Here is a 13,676-nt window from a genome sequence, read left to right on the forward strand (position 1 = left end):
TTTTACAGATGAGGAGAGCGAGGTTGTGTAGAGAGTCGGTAGTTGGCACACGATCATGGGCAGGATAGAGCAGGGTCTTTAATGGCTTCCCTGCACCAAGTCCTCCTCGTCCAGCCTTTGGTCAAATTGAAGCCACTTCGCAAATATGATCTGTTAACCTCTCCGTTTCTAATTGGCTCATTTGGTTTGCACTTCAGGGTCCTAGGAAAAGTGTGTTTTGGAGGATGGTTACCCCTTCTCAAGGCTGAACTGAGGGAAAAGAGATTTTTCTCCCCTTGGCCAGGCACTGTGGATGGACCTGTGGGTACACAGTGATGACGTGTGTGGGTGCTGGTCACCACCCTGCCTCGGGCCCCAGGTTAAGGGGTCACAGCTGAGCCCTCACCCTGCCAGTGTTTTCCTTTTAGTTTTTCTGGAGAAGATTCTTTGAGCAGAAAGGCCTTCCTAACCACGTATACCTTGTAGATTTTCATGAAAAGCATATATAAAACGTAGTCCTATAAGTAATGTCTTTTAATTCCTAGTGGTCTTACTAAAAAATAGATCAAAGTAAAAACCCTTGGAGCAGACCTTTTGTAGAGGGGACAATCTTTGGTTCATGGAAATCAGCCATCTCTGAGTTAGATCCTGAAGGTCAGATTTTCTTCTGTGTATATCGAGCTCATGTAATGTACTGATTCGGAGGTATTTTTTGAGCACCTGTGATGTGTCAGATGCCAAGGAACTTTAAATACCATTTATTGAATAGACAACAGGCTGCCCCCCGGTGTGAAAGTGGGTTGAGCTCTCTTGACTGGTATGTTGTATCCTGGTTTCTGTGCTGGAATCTTCCTCCTGACAACCCCATGGCCCTGCATTCACCCGAGACCTGTGACACGCACCACGGCAGTTTGCAGGGCAAGACAGGGGCCACAGAAAGGGAAATAGGTGTCACTCAGCGCTTGGTTGATCATGGCTCGCGGGTATGGTCATTCGCAACGTTGGCTTCTCATTCTTCGGCTGGTTGATATGATTGCCAGTGAGATCTCATCGATCCCTGCTCAACCAGCGGCTTTCCTCTTTATTCCCCAGTATTCAGGAGCAAGACAAGAGGCTTCAGGCTCTGTGGAATGCTTGTGAAAAATTGCCCAAGGCCAATCACAACAACATCCGGTAAGTGGACGGATCCTGGAGACCCGGGGTCAGGGTTATTTAAGCCGCACACACACGGTTTCCTGGAGAAAGGTCGTGGTAACTGGCATGCGTGGCATTTTCGGGGGCACCGAGCTTGGTTAATGCGCATGGTCTCCTTTGAGCGTCAGACGTCCCTGCGAGGTTGTTAATTACCCTATTGCCAAGGACGGAATGGAAAGCGCTATGGGACTCTGGAAAACCATTGGCTAATTCAGTTGAGTTCTCAGATGTGTAAGAAGCAAAGATAAACGCAAGATATTTTTAAGATATTGTGGGTTTATCTTTTTAAGGTTTTTTTGTATTTATTCATTTGAGAATAAGCACATGAGTCGGGGGGGAGCTCAAAGGGAGAGGGAGAAGGAGACCTCCCCCCTGAACAGGGAACCTGATGCGGGGCTCGATCCCAGGACCCGGGCAGGCAGACGCCCAACCAACAGAGCCAGCCCGGCTCCCCAATATTGTGGGTTTATTGTAAAGATAAGTGTTCGGACACAGCCGGGAGAGGCTGAGCAAGCCTGGAGCTGCTTGGGGGAAGTGTCCTTGAGCTCATCTCCAGGGAGAAGGAGCCAGAAGAGTACCCTCCCGTGCTCCACTGTTCACCGCCTCTGTCCCACACATCTCTCTCTCTCTCTCTCTCACTTTTCTTCCTTCCCCCGCCCCTGGATTTTACTTCCCGCTCCTCTACAGATCTTTTCTGCACCTTCACTGGTTCTTTACAGTGCGAAAGTCCTTCGGCTTGCCAGCACCGCTCCTGGCCCTGCCACCTCCCCTCTGTGCTTCCCTACACGCAGAATCCCAGCTTCAGCCCCTGTTGCCATCTGCCCGAGTATTTCTGCTTCCCCGTTCAAAATTCTAGCAGCCGATGGTATGGCGGGCCCTTGAGAAATTAAACATAGAATTACCATCCGATCCGGCCACGCCACTTCTGGGTATATATAGACCCAGGAGATGGGAAAGCAGGGATTTGATACTTGTACGCTCCCGTGCGTGACAAAATCATCCGTAATAGCCAAGAGGTGAAAACAGCCCAAATGGCCATCACTGGGCGAGTAAACAAAATATACATATGACGCAATACTCAGCGGGTGAATCTCAAGGACATGTTGCTAAATGAAAGAAGCCAGACCCAGAAGGACAGATACTGTATGATTCCACGTCTGTGTGGTACCTGGAGTTGGCAGATTCACGGAGACAGAAGGGGTGGGGGGGGGGGGGGGGGGGGGGTAGGGGAGCACGGGATGGGAGGGGAGTGTTTGATTTATATGGAGAGTCTGTTCTGGAAGCTGAAAAGGATCTGGAGATGGATGGCAGTGATGGTTCTTTACAGTGCGAAAGTCCTTCGTGCTACTGACTTTAATGCTGCCATCCACTTAAGAGTGATTAAAGTAGTAATTTTTATGTATGTTTTACAATTTAAAAAAATTCCCAAGAGCGATTTAAGGTACGGCTTCCTCATGAGTTCCTTGAGCTGTAATTCACATAGCATTGTGTCCTTTTAAAGTGCGCGATGTAGTGGTCGTATGTGTGTAGGGTTGCACAACTGTCATCACTGACTTTAGATCACTTTCATCACCCCACAAAGGAACGCTGTTCCCGTTAGCAGTCACTCCCCCATCCCGGCCCCTGGCAGACACGAATCTACCTTTTCCATCTCTGCAAATTTGTCCCTGCTGAACATTTCACCGGGGTGGACTCCTACAACATGTGGTCTTTTATGTCTGGCTTATTTCACTTAGGATGATGTCCTCAAGTTTCATCCGTGCAGGAGCATGTGTCAATATCTTGTTTCTTTCCGTGGGTGAATAGTATTCCATTGGCTGGACCACGTTTTATTTATCCTTTCCTCCCTTGTGGACATTTTTGGATGGTCTGCACTTTCTGGCTGGCTTGCATAACACTGCTGTGATGAACATTTGTGTGCAAGTTTGTGTGGGGGCAAATTCCTCTTGAGTAGGTCTCTGGGAGTGAATTGTTGGCTCATGTGCTGAATCTATGTTTAGCTTTTTTTCCCATTAGCTCTCAAAGCCCCACGGAGGTTAATCCCGGGGGACACCACCCCTAGCATGTAGAGGTCCCTGCTGATGACACCCGGACACTTCATTCCTCATGTCTACACCCAGGGAGGGTAGCAGGTGACTGAGGTTTGAAAAGAAGGAGGGGCTTCGGTCACTAGACACTGAGTCAGAAGGACAGATAGAGAATTTCTCTGGTCAGGGTTCACTGATGCAGATGTTGACATGTAGTAGAGTGAGATCAGAGTCTGTGTGTTTTTTAAGCATTCTCAGGCTTGGCACATTACACATCTTAGTTGTAATACAGGATGTATGCGTCTCGTCGTCTGTAAGATGGGCTGTGTGAGAGAAACTTCTGCCCTCTGCTGGTGAAACGTCGCTGGGGTTGAGCCCGAGTCAAACCTGGCCCTTCTGTCTTCCTTTCAGATACTTGATCAAATTTTTATCCAAGCTATCAGAATATCAAGATGTGAACAAGATGACTCCCAGTAACATGGCAATTGTGTTAGGACCCAACCTCCTGTGGCCGCAAGCGGAAGGGTGAGTGCACGGGGAGGGAGGTGCGTGGGGTAGTGTACGGGCAGGATGGCCAGGGCCCCAGATTAATGGTCAGCCTCTTATTTGTCAAGTCCTATTTCTCTTTTGGCCTGCTCATGTTTTAGGTGCAGGAGAAGACCCAGAATTCTGCAGATCTTTCTCATTGATAGAGCTGCAGGCCTGCAGCGAGGGTCTTCTCTGAGCTAATCTAAGTCTGCAGTGGGCCAGGCAAGTTCCTCCCGGGCCTTCCTGATGGTCTATGAAGAGCAAACATCCCAGCATCTCGATGCCAGGGACGGAGGGCTGTCTCGAAAGGGAGAACAGAGTTGGAAAGCAGATGAGTCTGGCAGTTGTGAGAATCACACCTCACAATGAAAGCTGCCTGAATCTTGGTGATTCTGGTGATTCCGTGTATATTACTCATTTACATATCGCCTTAAGGAGGCCTTCTCTGGCTAGCCCATTCTGTAGAAGAGAGAGAGAGGTTCAGAAAGGTAAAGTGTCCTTCTGAAGGCAAAGCCTACTCTTAGCCCTAGGTCGGCAGGCTTAAGATCAGGGGCTGTTCCTGGGCTGTGGGGCCAGGCATGCCTCTCCGCTGCCTCTGATGGTAACCCCGTCCTGCCCCCTCTCTGCTCTGTGCTCTCAGGAACATCACGGAGATGATGACGACGGTTTCACTGCAGATTGTTGGGATCATTGAGCCCATCATCCAGCATGCAGACTGGTTCTTCCCTGGGGGTACGTGGTGGCATCGAGATCCAGGGGTGGGGGAGTCGGGGAAAGAATAAGAGTATTACTGGGAGTTCAGAACTTTGTAATCAAAGGCGTTTATAATTAATCTTCCTGCACATCTGCATGAGTCATGGTAGCTTCTTACCATCTAATACCTGGCTGAGCGACATTCTGGACACAGGATGGACACTGCTTGCACTAACCATGTCTGTGGATTTTACTGGTCTAAGATCCACACCGTGGTGTCTTCAAATCTATGGATCGTGAAATGCTGGAGCAGAAAGGAAAGAGAGCTCGCCTGCTCTTGGAGACACCCCACATAAACCTGAGATGGGTGTGGTGGGAGGATGAAATGTTAACAGTTCTGAGTCCTGTCCATCAGAGGTAATCAGTCAGTGCTGCTCTAACAGGGAGGAAGATGCATCGTCTTTCCTTGGTTTCAGGTGTTTTGACCATGAACGCTCTTCACTTTTAATATTCTAAGAGTTCTATTGATGACATAGCTGGGTGAGGGTGGGAGATCAGGATAAAGAAGTAACGGAGGTAGGAGTATAAGGCGTAATTCTGAGAGTTTGCACGTAAGCAGACTCATTTGCCATTGCAGGTGCATAGGTTGTGGCCAGGAGAGAAAGGGATACTTCCGAGTGTCACTTGACAGTCAACAGTCATAGTGACCTTAGTGAAATCTCTAGTTTCCAGTCCTTTTTAATGTTTTCTTTTTAGTTTTCCAGAAAGATAATGTCATTACCTATAAATAATATTACCTCTTATTTAATTTTCTTTTCTTACTCCATTGGCCAGCACTTCTCCAATAGTGTTACATAACAGCACTGGGAGTGGGCCTTGCCCTGTTTCCTGATTCGATTAAGACTGCTCTGCCTTTTTCAGAAAGTACCCACCTGTTCCTCTTTAACTAAAATTTTTTAAATCATAAATAGAAATTGTTTTATTTAATGTTCATGCTATTAATGTGATAGGTGAGCACTGGTGTTCACCTGCTAATATGATGAATTATATTAGGATGAATTCATATTAACAGGTGACCTAATCTTGAACCACAGGACACCATTTTCTACGGGTAAAGTGTAGAGGACAGGCCACGCATGGTCATCTCTCTACTGGCCAGGAAGGGTGTGACCAATAGATCGCGTACACCCATTCTCTCTTCCCTGCAGAGATAGAGTTCAACATCACGGGGAATTATGGGAGTCCCGTACACGTGAACCACAATGCCAACTACAGCTCAATGCCCTCCCCAGACATGGACCCCGCAGACCGGCGCCAGCCCGAGCAGGCCCGCCGGCCCCTCAGCGTCGCCACGGATAATATGATGCTGGAGTTTTACAAAAAGGATGGGTATGAACCAGTGTCCCTTTGTCAGCGTTTGGGGGCCAGAGGGGGGATGGGTGGGGGGTTAACACCAGCTCAGATTGCCAGGATTAGGCTGCACTCTCTGCAGTGGTATAGGCGATTTGTAGCAATTAAGCTGTTGCCTCCTCCTCTGTGTTTGCTCTGGACTGTTGTGACTGAATCCCTTAGCTTGCTTCCCTGGCTCTAGGGGCAGAGGTAAGTGCAGCCTTCTGAGCCGATGGCTGTGATCTGTACTGATTACTTTTCATCAGAAGGAAAAAAAAAAAAAGTTGACCAACAAAGGGAATTTAAGGAAATATGTGAATACTTTATTTTCACTCCAAATGTATGAACATGGGTCAGTTGTCAAATCCCACATGGTTTTCACCGACGATGGCCCTGCTCCTTCCCGTTCCTGAGCAACACTCGGGTGTAAGCCTGTCGTTGAACCGTAGCTGAACGTTTCATCTTCAGAACGTGTCAGGTTCGGTCTCTCTGAAACAGAGAGCAGACCTAACCTTGAAGCAACCTGAATGTAAAATTCCTGTAAGTGTTTAAGACTTCTGCTTATCTCCTGTGACTGATACCTGCAGTTCCTGTGATGTAGTTGCCACAAGACTCGTAAAGGCATTCAACCTAATTTGTGTGGGAACGACCCTCTCGACACTCCTGTTCACGTCCGCTTACATGACGTGTGACTGCATACCGTGAGTCCCAAAACCAACAAAACGGGCATCAACAGGTTTCGTAATGAGCACAGCGGATTGATGGGGAGCACCAGCCCGGGCAGCCGAAGTGTGTGCGTCAAGAGCACCCCATAAGCTCAGGGCGTCAGCAGCTGCGTCTTGCAGAAGGAACCGGCATTGCACTGTTTGCTCCGGCAAGTCCATCGTGTAAAGAATTAAAAATTGCTGCTGGGACACAGAATTCAGCGGCTGCTCTTTCAAAATGGACCAGGACCAGAAAGCCCTGAATGGGAATAACAGAGATTCGGACAGCTGCCTTCTGCCTCCCGCACCCATTTCGAGGCAGCCAGAAAGATTGGCTTGCTTGTAAGGTGTATGGCCTCAAGGGCCTCAGAGGGGAGGTTGAAAACCAAGAATTGTAGGGGTGCATCTTAACTGTTCACCCCTCTTGGTTTCTGAATGGAGGTTGGCACTGGGGACCTGGACCTGTGTCCTGGGATGATGGATCCCCGCTTGTCTCCTTACGCCGCGGAGACCCTTGCTATGCGTGGGGCGGGGGGTGGTGGGAGGGAGCTCTGTGCTGTTGGTTGTGCTGCAGCTAATGAGGAAAGAAAACTAGAAATTCCTAGATGTCAGAGTAAGGGGAAATTCCTTCAATTTTTTTTTTGAAGATATATTTATTAAAGACTGGGGGCAGGAGCAGAGGGAGAGAGAATTCTGAAGCAGACTCCCCACTGAGTGCAGAGTCCAAGGATGGTGGGGCTCTATCCCAGGACCCTCCCTGAGATCATGACGTGAGCCGAAATCAAGAGTCAGATGCTTAACTGACTGAACCACCCGGGCGCCCCCTCCTTAAGTTTTTAAAAAAGAGCATGCTTCGAGTCTGATCTTTGCATTGTGAGAGAGAGAATTCCAGATAGAGAGAGGAGCGCATATTAGCAAGTCCCTCAGATTTTGTTTTTAACCTCAGTTTAAGCAACCCTGTTCCTTTGAGAAATATGTCCAGCTGAGAAGATACCCTGGAGGATGAATTCTGGTCCCAGCTGGGTTTTGGAGAACCCCTTTGGTCCTAGTGTTTCTGCACCCGAGGTGTGCTGCTCTGTCCTTTTCCTGCCAGACCCTGTCAGATGCCCAGCACCCTGTGAAGAACAATCCATATGCCACCTACGGGACAGTTACCGCTGTGGAATCTTGGGGCCGTCAAGTCTGCTGGCCCCCAGAGTACACAGGCAGAGGCAAAAAACTTGAATGATAATTTTTTTTTTTAAGTGTACTCCATGGGGTGCCTGGATGGCTCCGCGGGTTAAAGCCTCTGCCTTTGGCTCAGGTCATGATCCCAGGGTCCTGGGATCGAGCCCCACATCAGGCTCTCTGCTTGGCAGGGAGCCTGCTTCCTCCCCCTCTCTCTGCCTGCCTCTCTGCCTACTTGCAATCTCTGTCTGTCAAATAAATAAATAAAATCTTAAAAAAAAAAAAATTAAGCGTACTCCATGCTGGCCGTGGAGACCGATGCGGGACTTAAACTCACAATCCTGAGATCAAGACCTAGGCTGAGATCAAGAGTCAGATGCTTAAAAGACTGACCCCCCAGGTGCCCCTTGAATGATGATTTGTTAAACAATTGCCTCCTCTCTCCGTCTTTCAAGAACTTTGTAAATGATTTGCCCGTGCCCCACACTGTTCTGTTTTAAAGCCAGAACCGCCACCATCTACTTGAAGAGTGTAGGGGCTGTGCTGCATGAATTACTCTTGCAAGCTAAGTGGATAGAGTTTATCTATCTTAAAACTTGCATTAAACGTTAAATGACGTGGAGGGCTTAACTGGTGTAGGGGCACCCTTACTCCATTGTCTGGGGCATTGGCCTGGGTGCTTTAAGGTACAGTGAGTTTGCAGATGATCACTTTCTAACCAGCTTTCCCAGAAACAAAAACCTACAGTTGGAAGTGTTCTCAGAGGAGAAGACAGCCATTTGCACCAGCGGAAGGCCCTTGTGCTATTTTAGCAATAGTAAGGGAATTCTCCGCACTTATCCCATTCCGGAGCTCTTAAGATCTATGAGACACATTGTAAGGTCTTCAGACTACCCTCTTGAAACTCTGACAAATTAAAGCCCACTTTACGAAAGCATCTTGGTCAAGTTAAAAAAAAAATAATTGTACATTGTTTTACTGGCTGGTGGCTTTTATATCCTAGATCTCATACAAAGTGGTTCACTCCCCACCCGCGCTCCAGGCTTTGTCCTGCTGTCTTTGATTAAGGATGACTCAGGAAATGGAGTTTCTTCAGCAAGACCTGGAGGCAGATTTTAGAGCTCACATCCACCTTTCTCATTACTGTGATTGGCAGAATGATGCCTCCCTCTCAAAGCTAGCAGCAGGTCCTAAACCCTGGAACCTATAACTATTACCTTATTTGGGAAAAGGGTCTTTCCAGATGTGATTAAAAAAGGACCATGAACTAAGGGGGCCACTCTGGATTACTGGAGTGGCCCCTAATTGCAATCCCATATATTAAAAATTCAAACAGAGATTTGATATACACACGCAGAGAAGGAAAAATGTGAAGGCGGAACAGAGAGATTTAAGGATGTGGATGCGACTGCGTGCCAAGGAACGGAAGCCACCAGAGGCCGGATGAGGCAAGAAACAGTTTCTCTCCTGGAGCCCCTGAGGGAGCACAGCCCTCCTGCCATCTTGATTTCAGCCCATTGCTGCTGATTTTGGCCTTCTGGCCTCCAGAACGGGAAGGGAATGGATTTCTGTCATTTACCAACTTTGTGGTGCTTGTTACAGCAGCCGCGGGACCTGATACCTCCCTCCACATGCCAGGAGCTTCGTGGTGAAAATGGCAGCAGGTGCTTGGTCGTTCTCCCCATTGAGGGTCAAAATCGAACCGCACTCCCTTGGACTATGAGCTGGCCTCAGCGACTGACTGATCTACCGGAATATGACAAGTGACGTGCCAGGACTTTGCAAGCTGGGTCAGACAGAGCCTTGTCGATTATGCCTGCGTCTCTTGAATACTTACTCTTAGAACACAGTTACCTCGCTGTGTGGGAACCCAGGCGGCCCTTCAGAGAGAAGTTAAAGTCCCCGGCCTTCACCCCCAGCTGAGCACCGAGCTGCGGCCAGCACCCACTTACCAGCTTTGGGAGGGAGTGGTCTCAGAGCCTTCCTCGCCAAGCCGAACCTTCTCAGCTAGTGCTGTGTTTGGTACACAGCTGTGCCTGCCAGACTCTGCCAAGAGCGTGGATTTGTGACCCAGATAAATAATCTGCTTCGTTTCAAGGGTGGCTCGTTATGCAACAAAAGATAGAACAAGCTTTTTTAAAAAAGGCTGCCGTCCGGTGGCCCCAACCCCATTCTTCGAGGCTGCCTTAATTGGCCTGGGCTGTGACTTTTTAAGTGTCCTGGCTGATTCTCATGCGTCTCTAGGGTCGGGAAGCACTGAATCACAGAAACATTTTGCTGATCTGACTTTGGCAGTGATACAATTTTTTAAAAAATTTTCAGAACTTTCCTTCTGTGGCCCTCGGGTGTTGGTGTGAGATATGGGCTGTCCTGACTGTGCCAACACTCTGAACCACAAAGTATTGATTAGTTCACCCCCTGTGCCCTTACACTCTGTGTAAGCTCTGACTTGGAAATTTGAGGGTACAGGTTACTATGTATTTTTCATACCTAGTTTTTATTGGCTTTTTGTTTTGTTTTATAAAATAGCGACATCTATCTCATGGATTCTTTGTCCCAAATAATACATGAAAATAACTTTGCAGATCCCTTTTATTTTTCTGACAACGGCAGAATGCCATCCCTGGACCCATCAAATATTTTTTTGTGCGAGCCCTTTTGCCTCCTGAAGAGTTGGACAAGATGTCTGCACTCTCTTGCCCATCCTCCAGGAAGGACCCATAGTCCCTAAGCATTTGTCTGATGCCTCCCATTGGCCGTGTCCCCGGCTGGGTCTCAAGAAACTCAGCTGGGATCGTTGAGAGGGCTGCACCTAGAGGCAAGAAGAGAAATGATGTCACTGATGGACTGTACTTCTTCGTTCACATCTTCCTGATGGCTCTGATCCTCCCCTTTTCTACTCCTTTCTGTCTCCACTCCCTGTCCACTGCCAGCCGTAGACTTCAGAGACCCTACCGGGACCACCAATGCCCATCCCATACACACCAGTCTCTCTGCTGCCTGTTTGCTGCCTTCTGGCTCTGGCCCATGCTCTCCACTCTCACCCTGCTGGCTGACATCTGTGCCACCGTGCCAGCTCAGTCCTAGCCTCTGGAGTCCCAGCAGGATTGCATCTGCCCAAAGAAATCCCAGTGGCCTTGGCTCTTTATAATCAGAAGACCGACGCTCAGTCCTCTTTCAAGTCTCCAAACCTGACGTGCCTGCCGCCATTTTGTTTGTCGCATAGCTGTCTGGTCCTCAGAGGAGCCCTACCAGACCCACTTGATTGCACCCCCAAAATCTATGGGGATCTTTACACCAGAGCCACCGGTCTACCCTAGAGCTCAGTTTGCTGTGTGATGCGTCCTTTGCCTGTGCTGGACACATGCTCTGCGATGGGTCTTGTCCCACCCATCTGGACCTCCACCTCGATGTCCGGCACTTTGGAACAGGCCCTTTAATTGAGAAGGTTCGGAAGCGATGTGAAAGGGGCTCTGTGCACGACTAATTGCACTGTTGGTCATGTTGGGTTGGGAGGGGATGGAAACCTGGGGTCTGATGAGCTCGGAAAACTCATGATTCAACACATGGAAACCAATTCACGTAGTGTATGACTTCTTAGTCTTTAACACGTCACAGCCACAGATTTTTGTAAGGTGGCTGTGGCATGCTTCCTTTCCCAGATCTATTAAATCAGAAAGCGCGGTCACCTGACAACCAGAACTAGGGGTCCAAAGGCCTGTTATTGTGGATATTAGGGTGCTCTGCTGAGCCTGCGGGGGAGGATGGACAGCACACAGAGACCGTGACCCCGAAATGCATGTTGCCGTGGACACGTGGTGCAATAATTTTATTTCAGATAGGGCCTGAGGCTGTCTGAAGACGAGCTTACCTAGAAAGTCATCCGGGTTACTGGGGAATTTGACTCCTCTTTTGGGTTTGCATTGACCACAGGCACCTTGTTAGAGGTATATTCTCGGCCGGGGGCCCCAGCTCGGCTTCCGCATCACCAGGATTGACGCATTTGTGGGTGCTGAGATCGAGTCTGAGAAATGTGGCCAGCCTTTATTCGTACTGGGGAGGTGAAGAAGCTTAGTTGTTACGTATTTAAGAAAGGAATTATCTATCTCCAGAGGAACTGGAAATTACTTGATTCTGGCCTTTCCTGAGTGAGTGTAGCCAACGCTAAGTCTTAGGATTTTTAGGTTTCCTGTCCCTCACCATCTGGGGACCCCACAGACCCCAGCCACTGCTTCCTGGCTCTCAAGTTTATCTTAAACATTCTCTGAAGTTACAAGTCTTCAGTGGATGCTTGGAGACCTTCCCAAATTCCCCAGGCTCCTGCTGTCTGATGGCAGATGCGTTTCTTTTCTCCTCTCTCCTGGCTGGCCTTTGCCAAATGTAACTGCTTTTTGGAATAGCCATCAGAACGTTCCAGATCTCTCTAGACTTGAGTACTTCAAAACAGTATATTAGTTAATACATCTGGCTAGGATTATTCCTGACCAGGATTCAAAGGCAGCGTGGCAGATGTCTGTCCTACAGAGGGGAGAAAAGGAAAAATCACCTGCCTAATGCTTGACGATCCATTCCCTAGAACGGTTCACAGTAAACTTCTGCTCTGGGATAAATACATTCCTTATGTAGATGCCTGATCTTCCATCTTTCAGATTTGGGCTTCTGTCTTCCCTCCCTCCCTCCTTCCACCACTGCACTCCTTTGCCCATAATTTTTAAGGTTCTGGATCTTAATGCTTTCCCCATGTGGCCTACCAGGTTACAGACTTTGCAATAAGAGCACGGCTTCATTTCCTACATCAGGGGAGACGTTTCTAGGTCTGACCTTTCTAGTCCCTTGTCTACGCACCTTGTGGGAGAAGAACCCCACCCCTTATGTGAAAGAGCCCTGTTATGAACATGCAAAGGATGAACTTAGGGATTGGGCTCTCTTCCGAGTTCAATTCTGGCCACTTGACCTTGGGAAGTGACCCTCTGAATGCCTCCATTTCTTTAATTGCAAAACGAGGAACTAATGGCCTTGTTCTGTGCGTTGAATAAAATCCTACTTAGGAAGCATTCAGAATAATGCTGTGGGAAACCTCAACTGTTTCGAGTACAGGGACTTGGTTTTTGAGTGACATTATGTCATTTTTTTTTTTAAGATTTTTTTTTATTTATTTGTCAGGGACAGAGGGAGAGAGAGCGAGCGAGCACAGGCAGACAGAGAGGCAGGCAGAGGCAGAGGGAGAACCAGGTTCCCTGCCGAGCAAGGAGCCCGATGTGGGACTCTATCCCAGGACACTGGGATCATGACCTGAGCCGAAGGCAGCCGCTCAAACAACTGAGCCACCCAGGCATCCCGACATTATGTCATTTTTAAGATCACGACATGGCTGGACATGCTTCTCCATGAGGCACTCTGCCCGACCCCTTCCTTTGCCATCATGCTAAGAACACCACGAATGTCTGTCTGTCCATCTCCACCCTCTCATGGGCAGTCAGGCCAATTCTGCAAGCACAAAATTCACCAAAGCCAGCACGGACTGGCCGAGGACGTGGACGGTTTCAGGAGGCTCCTTGGGACATGGAAGGCCTTCTGTAGGGCGGAGGGTGACCGCTGTTTCCGCCTGACTCCTGCTCCCCACCACAAGTTTTATTTCCCAAAGAACCTTTCAACCAAGATGAAACCCTTCCGGTTCTTCCCTTCTTTCCTGCCCAGATGCCCTGGGCTGGGTGGTGAGACTTAAGGAAAGAAGAGGGTCTCCTCTTTATTTTTCTTCCTTAAACCTAGAGCTCTCCAAGGATGCTTTCCCCTCCTCTGAAACCCACAGTGGCCCATCTCACCAGATTCCTGGAAGACCCAGGAAGCTCTATTCCTTGTTTGTTCCCCTTACTTCTATCAGAGAACTGCCCCCTCCCCAGATCTTTGGAGTTTTGTTAGGAAGGGATGTCAGTCTCATGGCAGATCCTATAAAGCTGGGTGGCGTGACTCAGATGGGGTCTTTCCCAAAGTTTCC

At 48.7% G+C, this 13,676-nt stretch overlaps 1 protein-coding gene across 2 annotated transcripts in view; it reads left to right on the forward strand.

Moving 5' to 3' along the window:
• ARHGAP44 (Rho GTPase activating protein 44) overlaps positions 1-13,676 on the forward strand; it is a 165,978-nt gene that overhangs the window by 136,289 nt on the left and 16,013 nt on the right. For both annotated transcript variants that reach the window (XM_032839813.1, XM_032839815.1), the window contains exons 13-16: positions 1,072-1,152; positions 3,612-3,725; positions 4,369-4,460; positions 5,630-5,810. In XM_032839813.1, coding sequence (XP_032695704.1) covers positions 1,072-1,152; positions 3,612-3,725; positions 4,369-4,460; positions 5,630-5,810 — 468 coding nt within the window. The remainder of the gene's footprint in view (positions 1-1,071; positions 1,153-3,611; positions 3,726-4,368; positions 4,461-5,629; positions 5,811-13,676) is intronic.

Source organism: Lontra canadensis, unplaced genomic scaffold (genome assembly GCF_010015895.1).
Source record: "Lontra canadensis isolate GAN:19392208 unplaced genomic scaffold, GSC_riverotter_1.0 scaffold110, whole genome shotgun sequence".
In the NCBI taxonomy this organism is placed as follows: Eukaryota; Metazoa; Chordata; class Mammalia; order Carnivora; family Mustelidae; genus Lontra; species Lontra canadensis.